This window comes from Oncorhynchus nerka, linkage group LG3, assembly GCF_034236695.1.
Source record: "Oncorhynchus nerka isolate Pitt River linkage group LG3, Oner_Uvic_2.0, whole genome shotgun sequence".
Lineage (NCBI taxonomy): Eukaryota > Metazoa > Chordata > Actinopteri > Salmoniformes > Salmonidae > Oncorhynchus > Oncorhynchus nerka.
In genome coordinates, this window is record NC_088398.1 from 52,790,200 (window position 1) to 52,813,184 (window position 22,985).

The window sequence follows — 22,985 nt, forward strand, 5'->3', positions numbered from 1 at the left end:
GTGCGTAACCACCCATGGTGCTCAGAATGACAGAAATCAAATTTTGATTATGGTTATTCATCTTAACAGAAAATGCAACTCAAGGAATCAGCGTGCATCCTTCTTACCTAATTCCGATGGGCACTTTAAAGATCTTTAAAAAACTGCTACATTTACTTTTCATCAGCCAACAAGACGAGTAAGGAACAGCAAAATCACTAGCCTATGTCAAACTAATATCTCCCATAGTAGAAAAGTTAACTTATTATATTGGTCATCTTGTCGTTCTGTGCGAGAAAGAAATTGTCTATTCCAAACAACCTTTGGGGCAGTTGTAGGACAATAGATCCCAAATTCATACAACCACTAGACCTAGGCTACATTATTGTAATAATGGAACTGTGAGTCGGAAGCAGGTGAAACGTTTAATAAAACAAAACCTTAAAATTATGCAAATTAACCTATAAATTCCACTAAATTGTGCAAATTAACCTATAAATTCCACTAAATTATGCAAATTAACCTATAAATTCCACTAAATTGTGCAAATTAACCTATGGACCGATAAACATGACCAGTGAAATGTATTTACATCGACTGGTATTTACATCAATGAATAGACAAAAAAAAAAAATTCTCAGAGACAGCAGTTTTACTTAGCGGCTTTTCATTTTTTTTTATGCTCCATCCATAAACGGCTCACTCCAGTGCAAGTTGTGCATTTATGTTTCAAGTTGTGCATTTATGTTTCAAGTTGTGCATTTATGTTATGTTATGTTTTTTTTATCGACCAAAAGCCGACTTTTACCAGGGAACAGATAGAGCATGTTGAGTGGAGAAAACCTTGCCTAATCTGTGTAGTAGTGGAAGTGCTCTGCAGAGCTGGGAGACAAAAAAAAGACAAGAGGCTGAGTATGATCACAAAGTCGTCAATATCCACTTTCCTTTCCTCTCTTTTCATCACAAAATCAACAGTCTGAATGGCTGAAAAACTCACTGCAGTCCATTAGAACACTGAACAGAGAGAGGAAGTCTGTGTGAGCTGTTTTCTCATTTCATTTTGGCAAGTTTCTGATTCATAAATAAAAGGGTTGCACGTTGCTCATTCCATGACTCTTCTTCCTGTGCAACGACTTAAAAATAGAAGCCTTACTCATACCACTCACAGGCCATGTTTTGTAATTTGTTATGCAGACTGGGGGAGGTGTGTATGCAAGGATTCCCCGATTCCTATTCTGTATAATTGTGCTCATAAAGAATGCTCTGTCTTCCCACGTACTCTGATGACAGTGAAGGCACCATGTTGTGCATTTCGTATACATGCATCATATTAAATCTATAATTTTTCGGGGAACTCCAATTAACAATATCTCCTTTTCTCGTGAAATTACAGAAATATAGAAGCTTTACACCACTCATAGACCTTGTTTTGTCAGGAAGGAGATTCAAGTGCCGTTTAACATTTTGTATACAGTGCATTCGGAAAGTATTCAGAACCCTTGACTTTTTTCACATTTTGTTACATTACAGCCTTATTCTAAAATGGATACAATATTTTTTGCCCACATCAATCTACACATAATACACTATAATGATAAAGCAAAATCTGTTTTTTAGAAATGTTAGCAAATGTATTCTTTTTTTACATCAGTATTCAGATCCTTTGCTATGAGACTCGAAATTGAGCTCAGGTGCATCCTGATTCCATTGATCATCCTTGAGATTTTTCTACAACTTGATTGGAGTCCACCTGTGTTAAATTCAATTAATTGGACATGATTTGGAAAGGCACACACCTGTCTATATAAGGTCCCACAGTTGACAGTGCATGTCAGAGCAAAAACCAAGCCACGAGGTCGAAGGAATTGTACGTAGAGCTCCGAGACCAGATCTGGGGAAGGATACCAACAAATTTCTGTAGCATTGAAGGTCCCCAAGAACACAGTGACTTCCATCATTGTTAAATGAAAGAAGTTTGGAACCACCAAGACACTTCCTAGAGCTGGCCGCCCGGCCAAACTGTTCAATCGGGGGAAAGGGCCTTGGTCAGGGAGGTGACCAAGAACCCGATGGTCCCTATGACAGAGCTCCAGAGTTCCTATGTGGAGATGGGAGAAACTTCTAGAAGGACAACCATCTCTGCAGCGCTCTACCAATCAGGCCTTTATGGTGGAGTGGCCAGACGGAAGCCACTCTTCAGTAAAACGTACATGACAGCCCTCTTGGAGTTTGCCAAAAGGCACCTAAAGGACTCTCAGACCATGAGAAACAATATTCTCTGGTCTGATGGAACCAAGATTGAACTCTTTGGCCTGAATGCCAAACATCACATCTGGAGGAAACCTGGCACCCTCCCTACGGTGAAGCATGGTGGTGGCAGCATCATGCTGTGGGGATGTTTTTCAGTGGCAGAGAATGGGAGACTAGTCGGTATCGATGGAAAGATAAATGGAGCAGAGAGATCCATTGATGAAAACCTGCTCCAGCAGGACAACGATCCTGAGCCAAGACAATGCAGGAGTGGCTTTGGGACAAGTCTCTGAATGTCATTGAGTGGCCCAGCCAGAGCCCGGACTTGAACCTGATTGAACATCTCTGGAGAGACCTGGAAATAGCTGTGCAGCGACGCTCCCCATCCAATGTGACAGATCTTGAGAGGATCTGCAGAGAGGAATGGGAGAAATTCCCAAATACAGGTGTGCCAAGCCTGTAGCGTCATACCCAAGAAGACTTGTAATCACTGTAATCAAGCTGTAATCACTGCCAAAGTTGCTTCAACAAAGTACTGTAAATGTGATTTCTGTTGTTGTTGTTTTTTATTAGCAAAAATGTGTATAAACTGGTTTTTGCTTTGTCATTATGGGGTATGGTATGTAGATTGATGAGGGAAAACAACATTTTAATACATTTTAGAATAAGGCTGTAATTTAATGTGAAAAAAGTCAAATGGGTCTGAATATTTTCCGAATGCACTGTAATTGAGTTAATTCAGTACACTCTGTCCTTTCAACCCACTATCACAGATTATCATTAAATAAACACAAATTACTTGTTTGAAATTTGTGACAGGCACACAAAGTTTTTTTGTGTCCACCACAAAATTTTCTTCATAAAGCATTCGTGCCCAATTCACATTTTTCTTGTTGTGTCGAACATTAGCTAGGTTAGGGCTTAAGGTTAGAATTAGGGGTTATGGTTAGGTATGAGTGTTAGTGGTAGGGATTATGGTTAGGTAACATGCTAGCTAAGTAGTTAAAAAGTAGTAAGTAGTTGCAAAGTTGGTAATTAGCTAAAATGTTAAATTTGTCTATCATGTGGTTCAAACACACAACATTTTGGCTGCGTATTCACCTACCCATCCTCCCCAACCAACCTTCCTCCTATTGTTTCTGCCTTAATAACTTACTACCTTCATCTGTGATTGAAATGCACTGTATAAAAATAAGTCTGGTGGACACCATTTTTTCTTTTCGTTTTTCTATTACGAATTTAGCAAAAGTAATTTGTGTCTATTTCACGATAATTTGTGATAGTGGATTGGTCCTTCCACATCGTGTGTGGGCGTCACAGGTTGACTTGCACTGCAAACGATCATGTTTTGTGTGTATTCACATGCCCATGCACACATACTCCACACTAAGACAGAAACGGATCCATAAGGTGCCACTCTGCTGCTGAACCTCCCCCTACCTCCCCCTCCTCCTATTGTACATCTCCTTGTTGTGTGCACACTTACTGTATGATGTCAGAGTTGCTAGGCAACCTTGTGAGCAAGCCAGAATCCCTCTCTGCACAGAGGGGAGGTCCTATCCTATTGATTGGCAAGTGCTTCTGTCTCCCATTCGGCCCCACACGCACACACACACACACACACACACACACACACACACACACACACACACACACACACACACACACACACACACACACACACACACACACACACACACACACACACACACACACACACACACACACACACACACACACACACACACACAGACACACAGACACAGACAACCAGCTCCACTCCTCTCTTTGTCCTCTACCTCTACTGTAGGTCTGCAATCTCCAAGCATGCATGCTCTACGTCTGTACTTCTGCAACCTCATTATCACAGTGTAGTAGTGGTAGTGCTCTGCAGGAACGACAGGCTGAGTATGAACTTAAAGGTGGTAATATCCACTCTCTTTTCCTCTTTCTTTTCCTCCCCACATCAACAGTCTGAATGGCTGATTGACTCACTGCAGCTCATTAGGACAGCACTTCTTTTGTACTGAAATGTTTTTTGCACACCCTCCCCATCATAGAATTAACTAAGAATAATGTTTACGACCACACATAACAATAACTGTAGCGACCCTGTGTTTATAAACGTGGTATTAACTTTGCAACTTCAGCATGCTTTTGTGGCACAGTCGATGTCACGCAGGGCTACGGGACAGAAGGTTGAGGGTTTGCCGACCACTGCGGACAAGCACCCTCTCCCTGCCTGTTTCATTAGGCTTACACTATGACCAAAGCCGGCATCAGACAATGATCAGCTAGTGGGAAATCTGATTTTCCAAATGAAGATGCCATATTTATAATTATATAAATTACATGCAACAAATGTTCCACCAACAGGTTTTTGTGACAATGCAATAAACAAAGCACACTGACTTTGGATGCTTCAATATCATGGCTTGCATTTTCAGCACCACAATAAATAGGCTAGTTCATTTATGATTTAAAACAGTGAATATTAGAGTCTCTGGCTCTGGTAATACGCTGGTGTACATCTCTAACAAATGAAAAATAGTTAAGTACCTGGGGGCTGAGTCCGTGATAAGTCTGTGGACCAGACCAAGTTGAATCAATTGGGGAGCGTAATAATTACAACAACAAGAAAAAAAGTTGAATAAATACTACTTTTTTCCCACAGATAGACAGCCTAGCCGCTTAAAATGCTCAAACTCCAGAAGAGAATGAGAGGGGAGTTTACAATTCTTGTTTTGGCTGGTCTGTAGCTTATTGTTTAGATGTTTAGGGCTGCTGGTGAACCACGATGTGCAGGACTAATCAAAGTGACACTGGACTAGAACACTTGTCTTTAGGGTGTCTATAGGTTTCCATCCAATTGGAGCCAGATTTCCATGTGAATATTCTAAAATCTGCATAAAAACAATATGCGCATTTTCCCATCAGATTTGTTTCCATCAAATTGACCTGTGGATAAAACTCTGTGAGTAAATATGTAGTGCACATAAAAATAACTTTATCGCATAAATTCCCAGCTACCGAATAAAAAATACAAGTTAAATGGGTTTCCATCGCATTTTAATCTCTAGGCTGATGGTTTTGTCACAAAGAAATGTTGCGTAGGTACAGCGAGTGTGCCCACTCTGGTACTACACATGTGCTCCAGCGAACAGCTCGCAGATACAATGCAGGTATAGCCTACTACATGATGAGATAATTATGGAAAAAAGTGGGGGTTTTTTGTCAAACGGCAGCCAAGCATCGATTATCATGTCACCAGAATAAGACCCTCAGTATTTATTGAAAGGAGCATCAAGCTCATCAACATGCACTTTCACCACCCTGTGAAGTTCATAATCATTTGTTTAATCTAGCCTAATATATTGCACGCTTTCCCATGATGTTGTGACCTTTTTATCCGACATGTACTTTACTCACATAAAAAGGTTGGTTGGAAACCAGGTTAATGTCAGGCCATGTTGATGATAGTGGAATTATATTTTGGACGAACGTGTGCATGCTTACAGGAGACTTTTTCAGTAGCCTAATCAGATTAAGACACTGTGACTGGTTGTGATTATGCCACATATAAAATGTAACACATTTGAAAAGTTAAACAACAAATATTTTGACTATATTGAAGCATTAGGTTCTAGGTGTGTGGAAAAGCTGCTTGGATTGGAGAGGAGGCAGAGCGCACCTTAAGCTTTCCTGAAAAACGGGGCCTGCCAGGTTATTATAGGACGACTTGGGAGAATGATGATCTGCAACAGACAGAGCATCTTAGTATCAGAAGTAAAAATACAGCCAGACTGGCCTGGTACTGTACCTTTCTAGACATATAAACTGTCGAGAGTACTGATCCACAAGGTGCCACTCTGCTGCTGAACCTCCCCCTACCTCCCCCTCCTCCTATTGTGCTTGTTGTGTGCACACTTACTGTATGACGTCAGAGTTGCTAGGCAACCTTGTGAGCAAACAGAATCCCTCTGCACAGAGGGGAAGTCCCATCCCGTTGATCGGAAAGTGCCTCTGCCTCCCCCTCGGCCCCTCCCCTCATTTCCCCTACCCTACCCTCTCTCCTTCCCCCGGATTCATGCACACACACACACACACACACACACACACACACACACACACACACACACACACACAACCAGCTCCACTCCTCTCTCTGTCCTCCACCTCCACTGTACATCTCCAATCTCCAAGCATGCATGCTCTACATCTGAACTAGCCTTGCTGCAGCCTCATTATCACAGTGTAGTAGTGGTAGTGCTCTACAGAGCTGAGAGATGGGAGGCTGAGTATAAACTTAGAGGTGGTAATATCCACTCTCCTTTCCTCTCTTTTTTCTTCGCAAAATCAACAGTCTAAATGGCTGAACAACTTACTGCACGCAGTCCATTAGAACACTAAATAGAGAGAGGAGATCTGGCAAAAGGATGGTTAGATTGATTCTCTCTGTCTGTGTCTGTGTGGGCATCATGGTTTGCATTTCACATATACATGTTGCTCATTGCATGATTCATTCAATCATCAGGAGGGACCACAAGACCTGACTCTTCTTCCTGTGGAAAAACTTAAAAATAGAAGCCCTAACAAGATCATTGTCCTGCAGACTGGGGAGGTTGACAAACGCCCCGATTCCTAGTCTGTATAATTGAGCTCATAGTATGCTCTGTCTTCCCACATACTCTGATGACGTGCAGTGAAGGCATCATGGTTTGCATTTCACATATACACATGCATCATAGTCATTCTAGGATTTTTCGGGGAACTCCAAGTAAGTAACAAGATCAAATTTGACACACACGCACACACGCACACGCACACACGCACGCACACACACACACACACACACACAGACACACACACACACACACACACACACACACACACACACACACACAGACAACCAGCTCCACTCCTCTCTCTGTCCTCCACCTCCACTGTACGTCTCCAATATCCAAGCATGCATGCTGTGCTTCTGCCCCATTATCACATGCCACCCTTGAACGTTGTTTGGACGTGGAAAGTTATCAGGTACGACAGAACTTTCATTTTGGAACAACATCTTTTTCTCCCTGTCTGCCTGTGTCACGACTTCCGCCGAAGTCGGTCCCTCTCCTTGTTCGGTCCGCGTCGCCGGCCTCCTAGCCATCGCTGATCCACCTTTCATTTTCCATTTGTTTTGTCTTGTCTTCCCACACACCTGGTTCCAATTCCATAATTACATGTTGGTTATTTAACCCTCTGTTTCCCCCATGTCCTTGTCCGGGATTATTTATTGTAAGTGTTTGTGCATGTTATGTCTGGCGTGCGAAGGGGTTTTGTCCCATTGTATATATTGTTTTTGTTCACGGTGATTTTTATTGTTAAACTGCGCCGTTGTAACACAGTCTTTGCTCTCCTGCATCTGACTTTTCTGCCGCCAGTACGCACTCATTACAGCCTGTGACTGGCTGTGAGACAGAGGAGAGAAAGGGGAGACTGATAGGCTACACATGGAGAATGCTTGTTTAGTCTATTTTAGCATATTTACAAAGTACATGACCGCAGGCTGACCAGTTTTGAACACATTTCTGTTTTTAGACTTCCTTCCAGGCTTGATTATCCAATAATTGGGATTCATACTTTCTTTTTTTTTCTCTCTTTTTTTTTGCCTTCCTTCATTCTCAAACCCATAGCACCTTTAGTCAACTCATCTGTTTACAGAAACAGTATGGCCGTGTCTGGGAAAATGCCAAGAAATGTCACTGTCTGAAAGTGACACTGTGGTACTTCACAGTTGGGTTTTTACATCCATTCACCCTTGAGATAGGCCTACACAAACTCAAATCTCCATTAGTCTAAGTGTATTCAATCAATTAATCTATATTTAGTCAGGATAGTCCACTCAGCAATTTGTGAAGTAATGGCATAACCAGGTGTCGACCTGAGCAAAAGTCATACTTATAGAACTTGAGCAATGGATATTGATTGATTAATCGAGTCATTTGTTAAGAACCGATAGGCAGGAAAACTGAGACGTGACCTCGCTAGCTCCAAATATGATGATTACCATATATTCCACTAGCTTGGTACTCTCAAAGGAATATGATAATATTCTATTTTTTGGGGACTCCGAGTTGGAAGTAAACTGTTCCTGTGGGGAAACATATTCATATTTATTGCTGTCATGGGAGAGTAACAGAAATAACACCAGCCATGATTAATGGACAAACTGAAAAATGATGTTATGAAACTCTGGATCACACTAATGATCAAAATGAACAGGAAAGAAGATATTGTACCTCAGGTTTGATAAAGCTGTGCCAGGCTAGCTTGACAGATGTAACCTGGCCCAGTGCTGGCAAAGTACTGCCCAAATCAAACACCAACTGGGCACTTTAATTATATCAGGACACTAACACCCACCTGGCTCCCTGCCAGGCTCCCTCAAATAGTAAGAAAATATTGGATGAGCACACACACAAGCTCAGACAATCTGCTCTCAAATGACGTTCAAGGAACTGGATGATTTGACAGGAACATGGACAAATACAGACCATACTCATAGAGATCAGACCATCTGTGTTAGGTTGTATTGAGAATAGGTACTGAAAATAGGCCTAGATGCTGCCCCATATGTCTATGTACAGACAAAGGTCTCTTTATGTTTTCTAATGCCATTAGAGTAGTGGATCCTCCATATTGTCTGACCACCTCTTCAGTAAAGTAGGAGAGAATGGGGTATGCTGAGCATCACTACTTTAACTTGATAGAAGTTAAGGGAAATATAATATTCCTTCTAACAAAGATATTTACATGCACTGAGTCTACAAAACATTAAGAACACCTGCTTTTTCCATGACATATACTGACCAGGTGAATCCAGGTGGAAGCTTAGATCCCTTATTGATGTCACTTGTTAAATCCACTTCAATCAATGTGGATGAAGGGGAGGAGACAGGTTAAAGAAGGATGTTTAAGCCTTGAGACAATTCAGACATGGATTGTGTATCTGTGTGCCATTCAGAGGGTGAATGGGCAAGACAAAATATTTATGTGCCTTTGAATGGGGTACGCACCGGTTTGAGTGTCAAGACCTGCAACGCTGCAGGGTATTTCACGCTAAAAAAATTCCCATGTGTATTAAGAATGTTCCACCACCCAAAGGACATCCAGCCAACTTCACACAACTGTGGGTAGCATTGGAGTCAACATGGGTAAGCATCCCTGTTGAACGCTTTCAACATCTTGTTGAGTCCATGCCCCAATTAATTGAGGCTGTTCTGAGGGCAAAAGAGGGTGCAATGTTTTGTACACTCAGTGTATATTTCAGGATGTTGTGTATTCTTGGAATTCATGTAAACATCACAGTTTTGAAAACAAAGCTTTTCCAAAAATGTGGTCTCTTGGCATAGGGACAGGGTAAGTTGAGCCGCCTTGGGGTAAGTGGGTGGTGGTGTCCTGTGACAGTGGGTGATGGTGCTGGTAGGTCAAGGTTTAATTCATGGGGATGTGGTATATTGCATATCTTAAATGTATGCCTATATTTAGATATAGATCTCTCTGTTAAATATCACTTACCCTTCCAATTCTTGACCAGTTGTCTGGGACGGGGATGTTGTTTCAATGTGCCAATTCGTGGACAAGTTCTCTGCATTTGAGGCTACTAAGCCCATGAAACTGGTCCACAAGATTCTTAATATAATTAGCAAGCTCAGCCTTCATGTAGTCAGAAAAGACCTTGTGTGCCTCTGCTACTGTATCATTGCCTCTCCTTCGAAACAGGTACATGTTTGTTTTCTGTTTTGTTCATGTACTGTACCTCTTCAGTGCCATTCAGTTGATTTTTTCATCCCTTGATGCTGCTCGAATGGACTTCTTCCCTTCTCTCACTTCCTTGCCTGCTCGCTCAAGAACCTGAAGGGGCCAGACCCCTGCTTGTTTTACGTCTGTGAACACAGGGCATGATGATATCTGCTCTATAACAATGCACTATCCTGAGTTCATATGCATGACACATTGCAACCACATTGTGCATTAAACTGGCAACATGTTATAATCATTTGTATGTTGGCTATTGGCTCAACATACCACAAGGCAAGTATTCTGACTATATTATATTAAAAAAAGCTAGGTTTGGAACCTCAAATGCTGTACAAAACAATCTTAAAACATTCAACTTTGGTTTAGATACAAGCATCATGAAACCTATAACACAATACATTCATTTGACTTTGTGAAAATCTAACCTGGACTCAGGGGTAGACATAACATAGTAAAATTACATCTGGGGAAACTCAATATAGTCTGATATGTAACGTTTTATGGTATGTATTAATTTGTGGATCTCCATCATCCATTTTGTATGAATGACAATTTGTTGTGGCTAACGTTAGTTAGGTTGCTATGTGACTAATGCTAATGTTATCTAGGTGGCTAAGATTAGCTAGGCTAGGGGTTAGGGTTAGGAATTAGGTTAAAGGGTTAAGATTATGGTTAGGGGAAGGGTTAGCTAACATGCAAAGTAGTTGCAAAATAACTAACAGTAGTAATTAATTGCATAGTTTCTAAAACGCTAAACTTGTCCATGATAAGATTTGAACACGCAACGTTTGGGTTGCTAGTTGTTCGCTTCATACACCTACCCATACACCCTGACAAACCACCCTCCTTTCATTTTTGTGAAGTAACCTTCTGTCTTTGCGTGTCCTGGATTTTCATGTGCTATGTTACATCTAGTCTATGAGACCTGTCTGGAAAGTCATTTTTCTCTACCTAACTTGTAAACCACTTTTTCCATGTGGTTTCTTCCTTCATCTCCTCCATGAAATGACGATCTCTTCCTAATTATTTGCCACATAATTCATTTTGTATCTGGTTTCCTAGAAACAACCCACTGGGCATAGACGTCAATTCAATGTCTATTCCACATTGGTTCAACATAATTTCATTGAAATGAAGTGGAAACAATGATGATTCAACTAGTGTTGTCTAAAAAAAATATTAAAAAAAAAAAAAAAAAAAAAAAAATCAGAGATCCTCACTGAACTTCTGGAGAGAGTTTGCTGCACTGAAAGTAAAGGGGCTGAATAATTTTGCATGCCCAATTTTTCAGTTTTTAATTTGTTAAAAAAGTTTGAAATATCCAATAAATGTCGTTCCACTTCATGATTGTGTCCCACTTGTTGTTGATTCTTCACAAAAAAATACAGTTTTATATCTTTATGTTTGAAGCCTGAAATGTGGCAAAAGGTCGCAAAGTTCAAGGGGGCGAATACTTTCGCAAGGCACTGTAAATCTCTCTTGTAATTTCCCTCCCCTCTTTCTGCCAATAAAGTCATCCCATGCCACAGTACTGTTAAATATTGTAGTTTTACCTAGAAGTCATTTCATCTTTACAACTTCTAGGAAGAGAATGCATCAGAAAAACTCTCATAGAATTGGTTCAGTTGCAAATCACAGTGTGTGTCTATTCAGTATTCTTGTACATGTTGCATGCATGTATGTGAACATGAATGTGTGTGTGTCTGCGTTTGTGCATCTGTATACGCGTGTGTGTGTGTGTGTGTGTGTGTGTGTGTGTGTGTTTGTGTTAGTATATATGTGGTTGACGAGATTCAATTTTGATCTCTCCACACCAACCCCAGGAGTCCAATCTACACCTCTGTGATGAGCTCCCATGGCTAACATCATCACCTAACTCTCACTGAGGGTAGGGCAGCTATCATCACACAACCTTGGCCTCAGTTATAGGTCCTCTCCCCGATCCTTCCCCTGTGTTGCTGTTTCTCCTTCTGTTGCATTTACACCAAGTGTCAAACTCATTCCATGGTGGGCTGAGTGCCTGTGGGTTTTCTTTCCCCTCTTGATTGATACATTTGATTGATAAATGAATGTCACAAATTGGTAAGGAGCTCCCCTCACTGGGTTGTCTAGGTCTTAATTAAGAGGAAAAGTCAAAAACCTGCAGACACTCGGCCCTCCGTGGAATGAGTTTGACACGCCTGATTTACACCTTACAGATGTTTGATGCTTGAATCTTTCTCCCCACCCTCCTCCCTGTCCTTGAACGGGTACATTTTGTGTGAGTGTGTGTGTGTGCGCAAACATGTGCGCATTTGTGTGTGTGCATGTGTGAGTGTGTGTGTGTGTGTGTGTGTCTATGAACTGGTAAACTGCTGTGCATTTTCCATCTGGCTGCATCCCTGTGAGGATGTCCACCCAGAGAGATGTATTGATTTCTCCTCCACAGAGCAGAGCTGGCTCCATTTAGGAGCCACACTTTTTAACTCTACGTACTGTATGTGGTTTTTGTTTATCCAGGACGGGATAAACAACAGGGGTATAACCTTTGTGTTTGTATTCTATGTATGTACTCTGTGTTATTAAATGGTGAAAGATGGTTTGATAAAAGCTAAGCTGCACATTCTCTCTATCCCCCCCCCTCCCCTATTTATCTAGGTCATTATAGGACATTGGTGCAGCAGACCTGCTAAGGGACCCTGTGTGGACTGACTGTGGGCTGTGGACATATCACTTCCTACCAGAGATGAGGGGAACAGCTTGAGTCTGACGTCAGAGAGCGGGAAAGACCTAGAGACCTGCCTCTAGCTGGACCTCCATATCACATACTGCCCGTCCTTATCCCCCTTCCCCCACCCCACAATCTCTGGCATCTGTTTCTACCACCACCTCCACTCACTGGGAAGGATTTGGGATGACAGTTAACCTCCTCAGCTCTACCTCACTCCTCTTCACCACCCAGGGATAACCAGCACTAGAACCTCTGTACCCTGAGAGGCACACTACCATCCTCCCTCACCTCCCCCAGCTGGCATCATGATGGGAGATGGAGTTGGGAACTGGGAGTGTTTGAGTCCGTCTGAGTTTGGACAGCTGCAGCAGTACAGCGAGTGTGAGTACTAGCAATACCTGTTATACCCATAGGTAAATTGAGCTAAAAATGCCAATACCTTTGTCAGACCTGGGTCAAATACTGCACATTCAAACACTGATCTTGAGTTAATTTTCGCCAAAAGTGCAAACTAAATCAATGTATTTGACCCAGGTCGGATACCTGTGATACCCTTAGGTAACCAGCATGAGAGTCAATTGCCAGGTTGTGCAAGGAGTAGGGATGGAAATTTGAAATAATTTCACTATTCGAATAATATCCAGATTTTTGGAGGGGATAGCCGGATAGTCGAAATACATGTGTTTAAAAATAAAAGTTGTTTATACTGGGGTACTTGCATGCTGCTGAAGCTGCGAAACACAGGGGAGAGTGGCTTGCTGCTGTTGCAGCGGGGCTGGGGAGGGGGAGGCAGAGGCTTGGGATATTTTGGTGTACTCCCCGTTCTTGTCTACAGCAACTCCATTCAGAATAAACATCAGCCTACCTGTCAGTTGCTCGTTGTAGCCTACTCCTTCTCATTTTTATTTTTTAAATTTATTTTAATTTTACCTTTATTTAACTAGGCAAGTCAGTTAAGAACAAATTCTTATTTTCAATGATGGCCTTTGAACAGCGGTGGCAGGTAGCCTAGTGGTTAGAGCGTTGGACTAGTAACCGGAAGGTTGCAAGATCAAATCCCTGAGCAAACAAGGTAGAAATCTGTCATACAACCATCATTAAAAATAAGAATTTGTTCTTGACTGACCTGCCAAGTTAAAAAAGGGTCAAATTAAAAGGAACATTTAGCTAACTTCATTATGTAATTTTAATTCCAATTTGCATGGATTCGAATGGAGTCTCTGACTGCAGTGCCACTTTGATTGGCTGACAATAACAACTTTCACAAGTGAAACCTGTGTGGGCTGCACTGTCTTATGGGGCGAACGTCATAAAAACTACATTCAAAAGTGTGTTTCATCAAATTAAGAGCTTGAAATGTCATGTTATATCATTGTGTGTAGCAATGTCACATGGATCATGTAATCAAGTAAGTGATCAAATACTAACATCCGTTCTGATATTTTAATATTTAATTTATTTAACCAGGAAGGGCTCATTGGGATTTAAAATGGCTTTTTCAAGAGCGCCCTGGCCAAGATAGGCTGCACCAAGTCATTAAACATGAAAAACTACAAGGAATCTATTAAAAACCATAGAATTCACAAGAGTATAACAAAATCAAAAACAGCAAATTAAAAACATTGACAGGTCAGGGAATCAGTCTCAAGATCATTCATCAGTGATTTAAAAATACTAATCGGGACAAGTTCTTACAGTTTAAAAGTATTTTGTAAGGCATTCCAAGAACACGCAGAGTACATAAAAGCCCTTTTACCAAATTCAGTTTGGACATCTGGAACAGTTAGCAGGATAAAGTCCAGCGAACGAAGAGTACCCACCACATTTCTGAACAATAAAAATGCCCAAATAAAAAGGTAGTAAACCCCCCAAATGGCTTTGTAAATAAAACTATACCAGTGCCTGAGCCTACGAGTGACTAGAGAAGGCCAGCCAACCCTGGTATACAAAGTGCAGTGGTGCATAAGGGTTTTGCAGTTTAAAATAAATCTCAAAGTGCCATGGTAAAGGGTGTCAATTGATCTCAAACACTGAGCGGGAATATTCAAATATATAAAATATCCTCATAGTCTAGTAAAGGCATAAATGTAGCTGATACTAGCCTTCTTCTGGCTTCAAAAGAAAAACAGGCCTTATTTCTCAAATAAAATCCCAATTTCAGCTTCATTTTTTTTGTAGGTGGTTGAATATGCAATTTAAAAGAGAGGCCATCATCAATTAAAATTCCAATGTCAGATATATGTGTATAGGTGGCAGGGAAGTCAGGCGCAGGAGAGTCAAACGGAGTGTAAAATGGAGTCTTTTAATAAATGTCCAAGTAACATGCTCTATAACACTAAATAGAAAAATGAATATAAACAAATATGGGTACGAAGACCCGTCACGCACCTATACAAAAAACACTACACTGACAATAAACAATCTCTGACAAAGACATGAGGGGAAACAGAGGGTTAAATACACAACAGGTAATGAATGGGAAATGAAAAATGGATCAATGATGGCTAGAAGACCGGTGACGTCGAACGCCGAGCACCGCCCGAACAAGGAGAGGCAACGACTTCGGCAGAAGTCGTGACATCCAAGATATTCAATCTCCTTGCCCTGACGGGTAGTAAGAGGTGAAAGGTTCAGAGGTCTATTTCTTGCTTTAGAAAACACCATTAGCTTAGTTTTGTCAGTATTGAGGATGAGCTTCAATTGACACAAGGTATGTTTGTAACGGCTTTCTAATGGTGAAGGAGAGTCGGACCAAACTGCAGCGTGTCTATTTTGATTCATCTTTAATAAACCAACGTAACACACAACAAAACACTAAAAAACAAAAACCGAAAACAGCCTATACAAGTGTCTACTAACCTCTAACCAGGACATCAAGACACACAGGACACTCACCCACAATACAACCAAAGAATATGGCTGCCTAAATATGGTTCCCAATCAGAGACAACGGTAAACACCTGCCTCTGATTGAGAACCACTTTAGACAGCCATAGACTCTCCTAGAACACCCCACTAAGCTACAATCCCACTATACACACATTCCAAAATCCCAAGACAAAACACACCACAATACAAAAACTCTATGCCACACCCTGGCCTGACCCAATACATGAAGAAAACACAAAATACTTAGACCAGGGCGTGACAATGTTGAATAGTATAAAAAGCAGTTTGCATGTTCTGGAAAGCTTTTGTAAGAGACGAGGCACAACAGTAAATAACAGCATCATCAGCATAAAAATGAAATTTTGCATTTGGATATGTTTGTCTAAATCATTCATATAAATAGTGAATAAGAGAGGACCAAGTACAGAGCCTTGGGGCACACCATTAAAGACAGACAATTTAACAGACATAAGACCATCAAATTGAGTGCACTGAGTTCTATCAGACAGATAGTTAGCAAACCATGCAACTGCATGCTCTGAAAGACCTACACTCGACAATCTCTGCCTTAGTATAGCATGACCAACTGTATCAAAAGCCTTAGAGAGATCAATAAAAAGTGAGACACAGTGCTGTTTTTTTTATCAAGGGCTTCAGTGATATCATTTAAAACCTTCATGGCTGCTGTAATTGTGCTCTGCTTCTTACTGAAGCCTGATTGGTACATTAATAAAATAGAGTTAGGTAAATAAAAACTATTTTAGCTGTTCACAAGCGTTTCAAGTATTTTCACCAGGGGTGACAGCTTTGAGATTGGCCTATAATAATTTAAAAGAGTTGATCTCCCCCTTTTAAAAGTGGTAGGGTTAGATTATTCCAGGGTTAGATTGAACAGATATGTAAGTGGTTCAGCTATGAAATCAGCTGCCAGATTTAAAAAGCAGGGATCCAAAAGATCAGGACCTGCAGGCTTTCTCTGATCTAAGGATTTCAGGGCTTTATGTACCACCTGCACTGAGAAAAGCCAAAGGTTTGACCAGCTCTCACTGGTTCATCCACACAGGGTTGTACAGAGACAGAGGACACTGAATCAAACAGCCTACCAGATGATACAAAGTGCTCATTGAAACAATTCAGCATTTCAGTTTTGTCATATACAGCAACAGAGTCCATCAAAACACATAACGGTAATTCATTAACATTACTGTTACCAGACATAGACTTAATAGCCTTCCAAAACTTTCTAGGGTCATTCAGGTTATCAGTGGTAACAGACAAAATATTCAGACTTGGCCTGCCTGAGAACAAAGAAAGAGAAGAAAGAAATATTCGAATAACCATGGCTATTCCGAGTAAGGAGAGACCAAAGCAATGCAGCTCCCCCTTTGAAGCCTAACTTCCTACCCATTTGCCTAGGTGCTATACCTTAGGCTGTTGTTTTTCTTTGTGCTTGAAGTTAAGTGATTCATGCAGACTAGTATTTTTCCCCTCCCAATTGACTGTTTCTAGCATTACACTATTTTGCTTGATTTTTCCTTTAATGAGGTGACTCATCCGTATCAGCAGTCTTCCCACCACAGACATTTGCTAGTCAAAAGAGAATACATCACTAGTCTGGCTTTTCCTGTAATAGATTAGGTTTCGTTTTTCACGTCCTTACAACCTATTGAGCAGATACAAAGCTACACAACAACTAAATAGATTGTGGTGTCTGAGAGAAACCTAGTTTTTCTATCTGAGGATTCCTATATGCATAGACCTACTGTACCTAAGAACACAGTACTTATATTCCTTGGACATATGCAGTACATCTGTTGTCTAGGGATATACTCAAGTGTTGAGTGAGCTTGTCATTGAAACAGAATGGATTAAATACAAAGTCTAACAAATAAACGGTTCTGTGTTAGATTACATCACCTCTAGTAAGGACAAATTGCTGTTGTATATCTTTGCCTTGTTCATCTGTGTAATTTATTGACAGCCACAGCTAACAATACTACTCCTGGCTCTTTCTTTTTCATTCTCTCTATCCAGAAACACTTGTTTGTTTTGGTTTATTTTTGGCTCAGTTTGGCTCAGTAACATAGGCCTATATTGCGATCCAGACGAGCTGGAAGTAAGCGGCACTGTAGGTGACTCCATATGTGTCCATGGTGAACAGTCAATCTCTACAGTCAACTAAACCACTTAAGTGGCACTGTACACTCCTGCGTTGAAACAGGTGAAAGGTACACACTCCGTAGGTGCGTTTGTGTGGATGCTAAATATCACCCAGTATTAATTCACTGGCGTATCACTGGGCCACTCAAGGACATTCAGAGACATGTTCAGAAGTCACTCATATGTTGTCTTGGCTGTGTGCTTAGGGTCGTTTTCCTGTTGGAAGGTGAACCTTCGCCCCAGTCTGAGGTCCTGAGCGCTCTGGAGCAGGTTTTCATTAAGGATCTCTCTATGCTTTGCTCAAGTCATCTTTGCCTCGATCCTGACTAGTCTCCCAGTCCCTGCCGCTGATAAACATCCCCACAGCATGATGCTGCCACCACCATGCTTCACCGTAGGGATGATGCCAGGTGTCCTCCAGATGTGAAGTTTGACATTAAGGCCAAATAGTTAATTCTTGGTTTCATCAGACCAGAGAATCTTGTTTCTCATGATTTGAGAGTCTTAGGTGCCTTTTGGCAAACTCCAAGTGGGCTGTCATGTGCCTTTTACTGAGGAGGGGCTTCCGTCTGGCCACTTTACCATAATGGCCTGATTGGTGGAGTGCTGCAAAGATGGTTGTCCTTCTGGAAGGTTCTCCCATCTCCACAGAGGAACTTTGGAGTTCTGTCTCAGAGTGACCATCAGGTTCTTGGTTACCTCCACCTCTGTTTTTTGTTTTAATACATTTCTAACAAATTCTAAAAACCTGTTTTTGCTCTGTCATTACGAGGTATTATGTGTAGATTGATGAGGATTTTTTTTCTATTATAATCCATTTTAGATTAAGGCTGTAACGTAAGAAAATGTGGAAGAAGGAGTCTGAATACTTTCCGAAGGCACTGTATATGTATTATTTATCCAGAGCTCCACTCTGAGGTGAAAAAGATCCCAGCTCTTCCATTCACATTCTAAGGCCTGTTTTCTATCCCTGGCTGAACATCCCCTCTCCGCAGAGCAGAGTGATAAAGGGCTTGTTTATTTTGATGCTGCTGTGCTAATGAGAGGAGGATATTTTATATCTATTTATGCTGGGTTGCTAATGGGCCCTCAGTCACATGTACTGTAGCACCTAGACCCCTGGTGATGGTGATGGAGATGTGTCTGGGACCTGCTGTCAGGGACCACAATGCTGGCGGTGGCTGAGTGGGTGGGTAGATGGGTGGGTGGGTGGCAGTGTCTGTTATACCGTACAGCAGATTGGAGTTAATTAAGTACTTGTTTATCTTTTAAATACTTTTTGTGTTTTATTGAGCCTGCCTTGAGTGACCCGGTAGGTGGGATTTGCACTTTTGGGACTATTCCATTTGTTCCATTGTGCGAGACAAGCTCAGTCAAGTGCATATGAAGTATTTGAAAGAATGCAAATACTATTTGAACCCAGGTCTGGTGTGTTGGATGGATGACCATGTCTGTGTTCATGTTACTATATACATGACATGTGTCTGTTTCCAATATGGGTTAATAAAGGAGAGATATAATATGTGAGGTGAAAGGTTAGTGTCCATTACAAAGCCACATGTCAGTTCAATGAGCCCAGCTGCACTACACTGAAAAGCTTGCTTCGTCCCAAATGGCACCCTATTCCCCCACAGTAGTCTTGCGTAATGTACTGCACTGTATTGAGAATAGGGTGCCGTTTGAGATGCAGCCATTCTTTTACTGAGTGTTCTGGTCTTATCTTCCCCTTGCGTTACATACTAATTGGCTCAGTGCTGTTTTTCTCTTCTATAAAGAATTAATAAAGGAAATGAAGTTGAAGGCAAAGGAATGCTGGTGACGTACGATGCTGATTTACTGTTAACCTTCTAGCTATTGGCTGTGATTCTTCAGTCCCCACTGCATTTAGCCTACTGGCTTCTGTTCTGTTGTAATTCAATGAGAGTCTGGCTTACATTTACATCAAAATGTTGGTCATTCAGTAGATGCTCTTATCCAGAGTTGTAGTGACAACAAAGAAAACAAATGAAACTAGCTACAGCTACAGTCTAGTTAGCTGTCTGATCTGGTTAATGGATGCTGTTATGGTAAATACACTGGACATACTGTAGCATATGTTGTCTCAGTTCATGATCTATTAATAACTGATTCAGCGAGCAAATACTTTATGATTGCTCAGATCAGAGATTTGCCTCGGTGCGTGTACCTGTGCTTTGCATACACTTATACCTGCATGCATAGATGTGTTTGAGCAATTTAGTGAATGAGAATGCCTTCTCCAGAGCCGGCCCTAGCCACTGAGCGACATAAGCGACCGCTTAGGGCAGGGTTTACCAAACTCGGTTCTGCACCCCACGTTTTGTTTTTACCCAAGGACTACACAGCTGATTCAAATAACCAACTCATCATCAAGCTTTGATTATCTGAATCAGCGTTCTAGTGCTAGGGCAAAAAACTAAACAGAATTTAGTTTTTTAAGTGCAATTTCTAAATTTGGTTGTACAAGTTTTTCTCCTGTTACGTCAATCACTTTTTTTCCCCCAAGATGGCGTAGCAATCGGACATGTGTTTATCTTGTCCCGTGTACAGTAATTTCCTCTGTTTTTTTTGTATATACTTAGTATATATTTTAATCTCAATTTCCATCTACGAACCGAATATACTTTCCTGCAACCCTCCTCACCCAATGTGGTATGGATCTGCTATTTTTATACTTTAGAATCGGAACCCCCATCAAAAGCAAGCCAGCTAACTAGCTACTAGCTAGTAGTCAGTTAGCCACTGCTAGCGGACTTCACCGTTAACTCTGACACCAGCCAGCTTCAGCTCGGTCGATACCTGCCAGTCTTCACAGCGCGATATCAACCTAGAGATTGGTGTTTTACGAACTCATTGGTGAGACCCGGGTCCGTGCAGATTCACGGGCTATACGACTTTCAGAACGAGATTGGTAGAGGCAACTGGTTAATTAGCGGCTGTGGTAAAATCGATATTCTGATATTCTTTGAGTTCATTTGGGAAATAGAAACTCAATAAAAACTACTTTTCCCATGGTGCCCCAGGTTAATGAGTTAAATAATTGCTTGATTCAGTTAATCACGCAGTTAGAAACTTTAATCATTCGTCGTCACATTAACTAATACAACGTCACGACAGGTGCCACAGGGTTCAATTCTTGTGCCGACTCGTTTCTCTGTATACAGTATATCAATGATGTCGCTCTTGCTGCTGGTGATTCTCTGATCCACATCTGGCCCTTCTTTTGACACTGTGTAAACAAACCTCCAAGCGAGCTTCAATGTCATACAACACTCCTTACGTGGCCTCCAACTGATTTGAAATGCTAGTAAAACTAAATGCATGCTCTTCAACCGATTGCTGCCCGCATCCGCCTGCCCGACTAGCATCACTACTCTGGACGGTTCTGACTTAGAATATGTGGACAACTACAAATACCTAGGTGTCTGATTAGACTGTAAACTCTCCTTCTAGACTCATATTAAGCATCTACAATCCAAAATTAAATCTAGAATCAGCTTCCTATTTTGCAATAAAGCCTCCTTCACTCATGCTGCCAAACATACCCTTGTAAAACTGACTATCCTACCGATCCTTGACTTTGGCGATGTCATTTACAAAATACCCTCCAACACTCTACTCAGCAAATTGGATGCAGTCTATCACAGTGCCATCCGTTTTGTCACCAAAGCACCATATACTACCCACCACTGCGACCTGTATGCTCTCGTTGGCTGGCCCTCGCTACATATTCGTCACCAAACCCACTGGCTCCAGGTCATCTATAAGTCTCTGCCTTATCTCAGCTCACTGGACGCCATAGCAACACACACCTGTAGCACGTGCTCCAGCAGGTATATATGCTCTACTCACTCAGTTTCCCAAAACAAAACACCAGAAAATTGCCAAAAAGAGTAGAACCACACTATGATCTGACTATTAGATGTTCAATGTTTATTTGTTTAAATGTTAATTAAAAGTTTCACCTTATTAAAATGAGAGTTCAGCTCACATAACAGGGTTGACCTTAATGACCTTATACAGAATAAATCATCATTTTCAGAAATGACTGTGAAAGCAACCAAAATAACTAGGGCTCTACAATGATGGTGAAAACTTGGGGAAATGTTGGGGTTAATGGGGTTGAAATATTACTGGATGTCTCAGAGGATGCACAGAGGAACTGTCACGATCGTGTGTAGAGGCGGACCAAGGCGCAGGGGAGGTTGAGTTCCACATCTTTATTTCTAAGTGAAACTTAAGCAAAACAAAACAATAAAGAAACAACGAACCGTGACTAAGTGGTGCACATGCACAAAACACATAAACAATATCCCACAGCCCACAGGTGGAGAAAAAAAAGGCTACCTAAATATGATCCCCAATTAGAGACAATGATTACCAGCTGCCTCTAATTGGGAATCATACAAAATCACCAACATAGAAAAACAAAACTAGAACCCCACATAGACATAATAACCTAGACTAACCCCCCAGTCACGCCCTGACCTACTCCACCATAGAAAATAAGGACTCTCTATGGTCAGGACGTGACAGGAACATGTCAAAATGCTGAATTTTCGCACTTTCGGAAGTCTTTACCATATTACAAATCAGATTTATTGAATTCTCCATGTGGTCTATATTAAAGGTCTCTTCATTAAATTGTCAGGCTTTTAAAATTCAATATTTGATGCACAAATTTGCATTACTTAAAATATCAGAATGACACCAAAGGCACTCATTTTGTGGACCCAGCTATCTAAACTTGTAGTTATCATGGTCGAATTACCAACCGGGTACGCAGGGCATGACCTTCAAGAAGAGGACATGGACCGAACAACTGGGACCACAGTAAAATTAACAACTTGTTCTGTTGTTGTTCAGACATCCCAGGAGTCAGACACTAGACACTTTCATTTTATTGTAAACAACAAAAATGTTGTATAGATCTGTTTTTCAGACACATTTGTACTATTGTTCAGGAATATTTGTATCTACACTCTGACACTAATTATATTTAATTGACACCTGCTATTTACATGTATGTTCTTAGCAGAGACTTTTGAATTGTGGTTTACATTGAGACCATATGCATAATAAAGGTTTATGTTTGTGTGCAGAAATAGCTATGTTTCTTCATCTAAATACAAGATGTTTCAATGCATTCTATTTGAACATCCAGTGCTGG

At 41.1% G+C, this 22,985-nt stretch overlaps 1 protein-coding gene across 1 annotated transcript in view; it reads left to right on the top strand.

Annotated features, from left to right (window-relative positions):
* The window catches only part of LOC115110616 (diacylglycerol kinase gamma-like), a 162,276-nt gene that overhangs the window by 18,514 nt on the left and 120,777 nt on the right, over positions 1-22,985 (top strand). The window contains exon 2 of the mRNA XM_029636431.2: positions 12,676-13,129. Within this exon, the coding sequence (XP_029492291.1) occupies positions 13,054-13,129 (76 nt within the window). The 5' untranslated portion in view covers positions 12,676-13,053. The remainder of the gene's footprint in view (positions 1-12,675; positions 13,130-22,985) is intronic.